Source organism: Artemia sp. Qi Xiang Cuo, chromosome 16 (genome assembly GCF_049724085.1).
Source record: "Artemia sp. Qi Xiang Cuo chromosome 16, ASM4972408v1, whole genome shotgun sequence".
Lineage (NCBI taxonomy): Eukaryota > Metazoa > Arthropoda > Branchiopoda > Anostraca > Artemiidae > Artemia > Artemia sp. Qi Xiang Cuo.
The window spans coordinates 17,381,681-17,392,509 of NC_142809.1; the positions used below are offsets into that span (position 1 = coordinate 17,381,681).

Genomic DNA, 10,829 nt, shown 5'->3' on the forward strand with positions numbered 1-10,829 from the left:
AGATGTGAGGCAAAAGAGGATTTGTGTGGCCCTTTTAGGTTTGTTTCAGAAAACAACACTAGATACATGTTCAAAAGAAGGGTAGCGTTCAAATGTTGTGCTGTTCGACAAGCTTATACAAAAATCAGAAACCCTCATTTGGACTCCCTCTGGTCAGCCTAAATAGCGATAAAAAATAAAATATAATTGACTGGATAAATGGAGTACCTTATGTCAAAGTTCCTTATACAAGGATGAGAAATGCAGATGCTTAATGCAATCAATTTCTAACCAAATTTAAATGTGACATGTAAGCCCTTATGTTGAACTGATATTCATGGGAAGGGGGGTTTATGGAGCTAGGACATTTTTAGGCAAGGAAAACTTCTCCATTTAAGATGTATGTTACTATAACAAATCTTTTTACGAACTTTCATTTTTCTTGTTTTGAAATGGAGGGTTTGAGAGGAAAGGGGAGATGGGAGGTAAAAGAGGATTTGTGTGGCCCTTTTAGGTTTAATGTAGAAAACAACGCTAGGAACATGTTCAGAAGAAGGGTAGCTTTCATATGATGTGCTGTTTCATAAGCTTGGACAAAAAATGAAAGACCTCATTTGGCCTACCTCTAGACTACCTCCATAACAGTAAAAATAAAATATAATTGAATATAGTCATGCGACACATCATTTGAAAGCTCCTGACATAAAGAATTTAAATATCCAAGTCTTATCCAATAGTTTTTGAACCAAATTTGAATTTGCCATGTTTTTCTTTGGGAGGTACTTATATTCAGGGATAGGTGGGTTTATGGAGCTAGGGCATTCCTGGGCAATGAAATCTTCTCTATTAAAGATAGATCTTACTATAACAAATATCTTTACGAATTTTCATTTTACTTGTTTTGACAAGGAGGGTTTGGGAGGAAAGGGGAGATGGGAGGCAAAAGAGGATTTGTGGGGCCGTTTTAGGTTTGATGTAGAAAATAAACTTTGAAAAAAGTTTAGAATAAAGATAGCTTTTAAATTATGTGCTGATTTATAGCTTTTGAATAAAAAATGATAAAGCCTCGTTTTCAGGCTCAGCGGGTTCGAACACGGGTTGTTCTCCTGTAGTGTTTCAAGCGTTTTTACAAAGCGGGTTCTAGAGGAAAACACGGGGTTGAAACTTCGCAGCCGAAAACCCTTAATGCTGAGGAATAGAGCGGAGAGCCAGAGATTTTGAAAATGAAACTGCATGGCTCCAAGGAAAATTTTAAAATTTTAATTTGATTTCAAATGATTGAAAGGATTAGACAATAGGCCATATATCCTCATAGAATCTTAGGAGTCTGATAAAAAACTGTACATATATTTGTTGATTTGTGATACTTGAGATTGTTACAATAAGAGGGTAACCAGCGTTTACCCTCCCTCCTCCCCTCCATGGGAAAAAGGGTTTTCCAAATTTGAGAATTTTATTCAAGTTTTGTATTTTTTTATTATATACCAAGGACAGCAAAAACAAAATCTTACTGTTACTGTTAAATTAACAAGGACAGTGAGAATGAAATCTCACTGTTACTTTAGCCTGCTGCTACTGAAATGTACTCTTACTATTAAAGCACCAAGGGGAGCAAAAACAAAATCTAACTGTTATTGTTAAAGTAATAAGGACAGTGAGAACAAAATCTCACTGTTACTGAAATGTAGTGTTACAATTAAGCTAAGTTCTCACTGCCCAGATTGCTGTTCTCACTGACCAGAAATCTGGTCAGATTTTCGTCTCCAGAATTCTGGCCAGATTTTTTCCTGTTTTCTGACCAGATTTTTCGATCCGATCGTGTTTGATATTTTCTGGCCTGAAAAAAATTCGGGTCAGAATTTTAGCCTTAAAAGTAGTTCAAAGCATGGTTGATGTAGCTTAAGAACAAGCAGATATTTAAAGATCACTCAGAAAACGACAACCACCAACCAAGATCAATGTAAAAAACTGAAGAAGCTGACTTCACAAGAATATTAGAGAAAAATTCGTTGGAGATACATGAGAAGGTGTAGATTAGTTCCCCCTGATAAAAACAACTTTTTTCTTACTGTATTTTATTTAGTCAATTGGGCTGTAAAGTTGCACAGATAGCCTACTGTCCAGTAGAAGCAGGGTATAAGCAGCTCACTTCTTACTGTATATCCCAGTTCTATTGGTAGGGCCTCTGTACCCCACACTACAGTGGGAACTAAACTGCACCTTTATTTAGGTAACCTGACTTTGTAGAAGTAGAGCTCAATCAGTCTAGTACAGAAATATGATGGGGAGAAAAGGCCATAAATGTTTCAGCAAATTCAAAAGTTACAGGACTCTCTTAAATTATAAAATTGTCACAGGTTTGAGATGACATCATAATCATAAATCTAATGCTCCATCACATTAATCGATGAATATAGTAGTTAGGCAGAAATCAGAATGCGCCAGGGGTGTTGCATAGGGGGTGTGTAGGGGGGAGGGATGCAGCACCCCTGGTGCTACCTTTAGAACACGAGTTTCTAGGAACCTATTAACACCAATAAGTTGTTTTTTTTTCTATGGTAGCTAATTTGCTAATTAGTAAGGTAATTAGCTAATTTCAGATATTTTAAAAGAACAACAGTTTCTATGAACCTCTTAAAACCAATTAATTTTTTTGAATAAAAATTTGTTTCAGAGGCAACTGGCGAGTGAGTTCCAACCCAGTTACCATGGTAAGCTACCATAGTAAGCTCCTTACCCTGCAGAGCAGCATGGTAAACAAAAAGTTACTATGGTAACTAAAATCAAGGGAAAAATGTCAGGTTGGAACAATAGTCATGGTAACTCTATGGTAAGGAGAAGACGGTTGGAACGGATTTGCTAACTTTTTTTTCATGTTTGCTTACCATGGTGAGTAGGTCGGAACTCAGCATAAGTCAACTGATATTACAATATATACTGTAAATATGTTATAATGTAATAATATAATAGTGTAATCTGTACCCTTTTTTCTTTTTAGGCATAAGAACCAGAGCTGAAGCCAGCTGGTACCTTGCAAACCCCTAGGATACCATTATCGTCATGGAGGACAAAATAAAATGGTCTGACAGTGACATTGAACTCCTTGTCAACACCTGTATCAACTATCCATGGCTATGGGATTCTTCTAGAGAAGACTTCAAAGATTGTAGGAAGAAGAAAAACTCTTTTGCAGCCATGGCAGAATCCGGGATTTTATTTTCAGATTATGGACTGCCTGTTCAGAATCTTGCATACATTTTGAAGAAAAAGTTTGACATTCTAAGAGATACTTATATGAAGTGTAGACGCAGTGAAAAAGGTAAAAGTGGAGATGGTGCAAAAGTAAACAGAAAAACATGGAAGTATTTCCACCTTTTCAGCTTCATGACAGAGTCGGGTCAGCTAAGAAAAACTGTGGACAACATGACTGAGCCTCTGCAGATTGCTTCTGTTAGTGAAACTTTGACCAGGATAGATACTTCAATTGATGATGAAGACGAATTTACTCAGCATATAGAATTGAGCTCAGAAGAGTTTGAGCAGACAGCAGAATCTCTTTTTCAGCCGTCAAAAAGAGCAAGGATAAACTCCGCGGAGAATCAGCAGTCTGAAACCTCATCATCATGTATGTCACCTTTAGCTCCCATCCAGCCTGAACGAAAGCGCAAAACATCCCAAGAGCCATGTGGTAGTAGTGGAGGTAACAAGACTCAGAATACTCCTGGAGGTAGCCAGGCACATACAGACATTGACCAAGAAATTGTCAAAGCTCTTTCGTCTTTAAAAGAGAAAAAAACACCCAACTTCCATTTTAGCCAGTACATCTGTAGCGTGTTGAACGGTTTGCCAAAAAAAGCACAAGCAGCGGCACGTCATGAAATTTCTGAAGTGCTTAAAAAATATGAAAGTGATGACCAGGAAATGAGTAATGTGTTTGTGTAATTTCTTAGTTTACCACTAGACTCTATGGTTGATTAGACCTATGGTTGGCAATCCTGCTATGGTTCAGATATACAAAGACATGCTTCAAAGGCAAGTGAGTTAGAGCGGCTTATGGCTATGCAGCAGAGCATTCAAAAGCGGTAGGAAAGTATATTGAAAAAACTAGTGCCTATGTAGAAGAATAGTATCCATATAAATTCATTTCAGTGCAGTTCTTTGCTCTGAGTTTTATCAGTATGCAAAATCTCAATACCCCAACATTTTCTACTGCACTCACTCATGCTTAGCTCTTTTTTCTACTTTCGAATGCTTGTTATAGTGGACGAGCTCGGATGCTGCATAACTACCGTATCCGTTTTTTTCTTTTTTTCCTCTGTCAAGACTTCCGTAGTGCAAATATTGATGCCTTGACGTATTCACAAGTTGGATATAGATTAAGGTCGAAATCGAAAGTTTTTTTTAAAGCTGGTTGTTTCGAAAATCTTCATTTTTACTTTACGACAGTGGCTAAAGACATGGAAATTGTGCAATTTCTTTTTTTTTCTCTTTTTCTTTCAGGCGAGAAAAGTTCAGTGTCAAGTATGTCCACTTTTTCACGCCATATTCTTTCCAAAACAGATTGTGCCTAACGTAGAGGCTTAGAAAGAAAAGCGGTTTTGGGGAGAGTAACGAAATATGTTTATGGATTCTAAAAATGAACAAACAAATTTAAGGCCTAAACAGTCGTTGAATTAGTTGAGATAAGTTTTTGCTGGAAACTATGCATCTGGATTGCAAGCTAGGCAATAAATTTAATGGTATTCAGCGCTTCGCGTTAACTTTGGTTTCTCAACGGAAAGATTACGGTTCAGAAGTGTTATAACTGTGTCGCACATTGACCCAAACATTTATGTATAGCTTGTGCTTTGTACTTTGTACTATACTTGTGCTTTACTGAAAGTTAGTTTTTATCTCAGTATTAAACAGTATTTTATCTCACTATTAGAAAAAATAGTCGCTATTTAACAGTTGCCAGTCATTACTATCAATTATCCTCCCCTGAACCCATGCAGTATATTTATCTGATAAATTTACCAGCAATATATTGAAAGCAGGAAAATCCACCAGAAAAAGCGAAATAAGCCGTTTTTACTATAGACTTTATTCTTTACTATAGAAAAGTAACTAAACTACAGCCAGAAATAGACGCACACATTTACACATTCATTTCTGATAGTTAATCACACAACTTTGAGTGTGATAAGTTTGCATACAGCCTGCTGCTACAACACAACACTGACCTACTCAGGAATGCGGCCTTGACTCACTCTACTCAGCTGCCAAGGAACACTTCCTTCTGGCGTCATGAAGTAGTCTCGAAATTTGTCACGGGCATGTTTGGCAGCTTCAGCTGGGTTTCGTGCTGCTGTTGAGACAATTGGTAACAGCCCATTTACTTGCTCTTGTCTCCACTGCCCCAATGTTATAACACCGTCAGTTTCTGTGTCAACGAAGTTAGCACTAACATACCTCGAGTGTCTCCGTGGAGTTGTAAGATCTTCGGTACGCAAGTAATTATGTAGGCAAACACAAGTGCGTATGACCTTGTCAATATTCTCAGGCTTTGCATTAATTGCTTCTCTGAATATCCTCCACTTGGCACCAAGAATTCCAAATGCATTTTCTATTATCCTTCGTGCACGAGAAAGCCTGTAATTGAAAATTTCCTCTGGTACTGGAAGGTGATCACCAGGATAGGGTCTAAGTAAGTTTGTTTTCAAGGGGAAAGCTGCGTCTCCAACAATCACATATGGTAAGTAGGTGGCATTTCCTGTATCAGTCGTATCACTGCCTGGAAGATCTAAAGTACCGGCAATCACTTTCTTACCAAGAGTTGAATTGCCAAACACAGAACCATCACTTTGCCGGCCATAACTGCCTATGTCAACATAGACAAATCGATAGTTAGCATCGCACATAGCCATCAACACTATGCTGTGGAACTGCTTGTAGTTGAAATATTGTGACCCCGAATTCGGTGGAGCCTGGATTCTAATGTGCTTCCCATCAATAGCTCCAACACAGTGTGGGAAGTTCCATTTTACTGCAAACTCATGGGAAATTTCCTTCCACTCAGATTGCTCACTGGGAAATCGTAGAAATAATGGGGACAGTACTTGGCAGATTGCATCCATAGTGTTCCATATAATTTGGTTGGCAGTCGACCTTCCCAGGTAATGTGTGAAGCTTTGGTTTCTCTGTGTGCCACCAGCTGCAAGATATCTTAATGTCACTTCAAGCCTTTCTTTAGGTGAAATAGCTGTTCTGAAGTTTGTATTTTGTCTTGCAATATATGGTGTAACCAGACCAAGCAGGTTATCAAATTGCTTAGGTGACATTCTGAAATAGTCATGAAACCAATCTGCATCTTTCAAACGCAGGTTATTGATTAGTAGGTTTGAAGCACCATTTTCACTTCTCATTTTTAAAAAGTCTCTGACCCAAAATTTTCTTTTTCTCATAGTCTCTGAGGCTTGTAGGCCTTTTCTCTTCTTTCTCCTTCGAAGTAAGCACAAGAGCAAAACAGTTGTAGCCTCATGATCCATTTTTTGAATCTTACGCCGATTTTTCCGATGGCCAGAAAAAAAAATCTGTCCAGAAAAATTATCTGGACAGTGAGAACTGAATTCCGGTGTGAACATGCGGAATTCCCAGATTTTTTTTCTGGGCAGAAAAAAAATATGCCCAGAAAAAAAATCTGGGCAGTGAGAACCAGTCTTTAAAGTACCAAGGACAGCAAGATGAAATCTTACTGTTACTGTTAAAGTAACAAGGACAGTGAGAACAAAATCTCACTGTTACTGAAATGTACTTCTACTATTAAAGTACCAAAAACAGCAAAAACAAAATCTTACTGTTAGTGTACTGTTACTTTTAAAGTAATAAGGACAGTGAGAACCAAATCTCACTGTTACTGTACTGTTACTAAAATGTACTGTCACTATTAAAGAACCAAGGACAGCAAAAATGAAATCTTACTGTTACTGTTAGTGTACTGTTACTGTTAAAGTAACTAGGACAGTGAGAATGAAATCTCACTGTTACTGTGCTGTTACTATCAACGTACTAAGGACAGCAAAAACAGACCTAGGTACCTTTTATTCCTGCTAAACCCCAAAAAACTAAAGTTCAAACATACTTACCAGAGTGAGAAACCCTTAGTTTATACAGTATCTCATATAAGGACCAGGTAATGGTTATCTGATCTTTGCAATACAATCATAGCTTGTTTTTTTCCTGGATAATAAACAAGTACCAGCCATGTTGATATTCTTTTTGATGATCAGTATAATTTCTTTTTTAATTTCTTATGTTTTAAGGCATTTTAGTGAGATTCCAAGCCAACCATGGACATATTGCTGTCACAAATGACTTTGCTCAAATAAGCTGATGGAAAACAAATAGAAAATATAAATTTTCTTTTTTTGTTATTTCAAGACTAGAATGTCACAAAACTAAGCATTCACAGTGCTGGTTGTATCTTAAGCAAATACAATCCCTGATGGAGTTTTGTTGATACCTGTCTTAAAATAATTTGTCTAAATAAAATATATTGTTTATGGACAGTAGTGAAAATGGCAGCAACTGTGACTTGAGTTGTTTTGTTTTCAATATTTTCTTTTTTCAAATAAATCTTGTTCTCTGGTCACATTGGTCGTCCTGGCAAGTAATTGACAGTCTGGGTTGGGAATCGTCTGTCCAAGGGGGACAGGTCTAATTACTGGCATTGCTAGTTTGTTTTGTTTGGGATAGGGATCAGGGATGTGACTCTGTAAGCTAATCCAGAGTTGGCCCAGCTTTAAATGGGTATCTGGAAAAATCTGGGAAGATAAGGAAAAAAAGGCATGCCAAAGCATGGGATGGCTGGCCCCTAGCTTCCTGCTTCACTTCTTGGCTAAAGGATCACAAAATGAAGATCAGTACTGCCAGTTTGGACCTTGAAAATCTAGTGCCACTATACTAACTTACATATTGGACTAGAGTTTGCATACAACATTTGATCTTCAGTGATTTTTAAAAGCATTTAGACAATCAGCCAATCAAGTCTCAAAGCGTGATTAGTATTAAGTAGATTTTCAGGCCATGCTGACTTTGCATTTAAAACAAATGTATTTTGCTGTGTTTAAGAAGAGATTTCAAAGTTATTAATTATTGAAAAGCACTTTCTCCTGTTTTGCCAACTTTTTAGGCAATAAACAATTTTTAATCTTAATTAACCTTAAAATATTTTTTTGGATCTTTACCAGTGGTTGTCCTTTCTAATACACTTAACAATGATAGAAATATATTGTGATCACTAAAAATTCTTAAAAACTTACCTATTTTAACAACTTAAGATTGTTCAAAAAGGTGTAAGAAAATATTTAAGTAGGCCTAATGACTTAGCAACAGAAACCTTTTTTAAAATCCATTAAATGAAAGCAGATATGAAGAAATGCAAGTAAGATGGTCCTTCTTATTGCCTGAATTGTGGATGTATGGTCATGAGAGATGGTGAATGTAGTGAGGGATGAATACTTTGCAAGATTTAAAAATTTAGGACAATTGCTCAGGTTGGCAATTGAGCACAGAAGAAAAATTTTTGATTTGTTTTTCTTTGTTTCTGTTATACTTAAGTAATGTCAAGTATTTTAAAGTTGATTTTGTTCTCTTTTTTTTTGAATTGCCATGACACCAGGGCTTTAGTGCAATAAGACCTACATATGTCCATTCATTTTTCTTAGAAAGACAATAGTTCTATGTTTTCTACCTTCAAAAAATTTAAGTGTTTTTAATGTCCTTAATTCTGTTAATTTAAATGTCCTCAGTTCTGTTAACATTGTATGATGTCACAGAAAGCTGAAAAGTCTTAGATGTGGATACCGGTCCTTTTTTTAGTCTCTCCTGTATAACAAGACAACCCAAGCTTTAACATAGGTATTTTTTTTTAGTTAGTAGATCTAGGGGGGGGGGACACGGCAGGGGTGATCTTTTGGAGGAATATGTGCTCCAGCACAATGGGCAAATGGTTGAGCATTAACTGAACATACATGTGAAAAGTCTGGGGTTGGGGGAGTGACATGTTAATAAGCTTTAGTTTTAACTCAAAGTGAGTCTTCACCTTGTTGACTTTTTTGAAATTTGGTTTGAATTTCTCAGATTCTGGAAGCTCAGATTACAGAGAACCCAGGAAGTGAAGACTCACTGAAGTAGTAGTGAGTTGATACAATACCCACCAGAATCCAAATTACCAGAATTGGGAAGCCCAGATTCTTAAAATCCAGCAGGCAAAGACTCACTATTTCAATAATAAAAACATTGCTTTTTTCAAATTTCAGTAAGGAAAGAGAATAGGCCTGATTAATCTGTTTAATCTTTATTTTCTAGGCATCTATAACATCAAAATGGAATTTCACCTTCTTTATGAAGGCTTTACTACAATTTGCAGCTTAGAGGAAATTATCCACCCAATAAACCCTCTTCCATTTCTAAGCAATTCAAGTGGCTTAAATGTGCATCAATCAGCTTTAGAGGCAATTCTTGAAGAGAATGAAAGGACCCAGCATCCCAAAATACAGTGTTTTTCAGAAGTGACTGTGGAATCACTCAGTAATGAGAGATTCCGAGAACATTTTAGGCTGAATAAAACAACCTTTGATGTTGTTTGCAACCTGCTACAACAGGAACATGACATTATTAAAGAATATTTTCCACATGAGTACCATGGTGGCTCTGGAACTGATTATAACAAGCCAATAAAGCGTGTAAAAGCAATGCAGATTACCCTGTGGTGCTTATCAAATAATATTTCAATGAGAGACATTGGTGACCGCTTTGGTGTAGCAAAGTCTAGTGTTTTTTCATGTGTTGGAAAATGCTGTTTGATTTTAACCAAGCTGTCTAAAAAGTTTATAGTGTTCCCCACTGACCCAAGGAATTGCCAAGACATTGCTACTGAATTTAAGAACATCACTGGTTTCCCAAGTACCATTGGCTCAATTGATGGTTGCCATATGCCCAGCAGATCAGCAAGTTGCATTTCGCAACCGGAACTGCCAGCATTCAGTGATCCTGCAAGGAATTCGCACTGCTCAAAAGATTTTTACTGACATTTCATCTGGCTATCCTGGGTCAATGCATGATGCTAGGGTTATTTGGAACAATGGAATATTTAATAAGGCCACAAGTGACCAGAGTTGTATTTTCTACAATGGACAATACCATTTAGTTGGTGATTCCGCCTACCCATTGCTGCCATGGCATATGATCCCCCACAAAGATTTTGGTGCTTTAACCAATTGTGAAAAGAGATATAACAAGAAGCTTTCTGAAACTCGAGTAGTAATTGAAAATACATTTGGGCTCTTGAAGGGTAGATTCAGAAGACTCCATATGCTTGATTGCAACATTGACTTTGCCTCCTATGTTATAACTGCCTGTTGCGTTATACAAAATATTTGTATGTCAAACGGGGACCTAATACTGGAGTGTTATGAAGAAAACTCCAGTATGCCATCCCAAGATTCATCCTCAGAAACTTATCAAAGTAGCAGTGGCAGGTCACCAGCTTCAACTGACGTAATTGCAAGACGGAAAGCCATATCTTCTAGTTTATGAACTTTTTTTAAGAGCTTTAATTCTTTGATTATCTGAGTTATTTTATTAATTGTTTATTATGTGTTTTGTAATCACATTTTGCAAGAAATGTAATCAACGCCACTGCTTTTACCTGCCATCAAAACTTATCTTGATATCTTGAATAGTCACTCATTCAAAGCTAGTTTCTTTTTGGCTGTTAGAACCCATTAAATAATGTTGTATATCTTTGCCTAAAATCTGAAATTAGGGACTCAGGTCTTTCTTCTTTTCAAGAGGCTGGGGAAACTGAG

General features: G+C 36.9%; 1 protein-coding gene across 2 annotated transcripts; it reads left to right on the plus strand.

The window, feature by feature from the left end:
* Window positions 1-1,212: 1,212 nt before the first annotated feature.
* LOC148942635 (uncharacterized) lies at window positions 1,213-10,359 on the plus strand. Of its 2 annotated transcripts, none has more exons than XM_089102493.1 (2): window positions 1,213-1,319; window positions 9,328-10,359. In XM_089102493.1, the coding sequence occupies exon 2, from the start codon at window positions 9,345-9,347 to the stop codon at window positions 10,047-10,049; it is 705 nt and encodes a 234-aa protein (XP_088958619.1). In that variant the 5' UTR covers window positions 1,213-1,319; window positions 9,328-9,344; the 3' UTR covers window positions 10,050-10,359. The 2 variants fall into 2 exon arrangements, with proteins under 2 accessions (XP_088958619.1, XP_088958618.1); XM_089102492.1 differs by lacking the exon at window positions 1,213-1,319 and adding an exon at window positions 4,404-4,500.
* The last annotated feature ends 470 nt before the right edge of the window (window positions 10,360-10,829 follow it).

What these genes read in the sequence shown, in the direction of transcription:
- LOC148942635 (XM_089102492.1), top strand. Translation starts at nt 4,437, where the DNA reads ATGGAAATTGTGCAATTTCTTTTTTTTTCTCTTTTTCTTTCAGGCGAG. An exon ending in CGAGAAAAGTTCAGTGTCAA is followed by an intron (nt 4,501 to 9,327) that starts GTATGTCCACTT and finishes TTTATTTTCTAG; the next exon opens with GCATCTATAACATCAAAATG.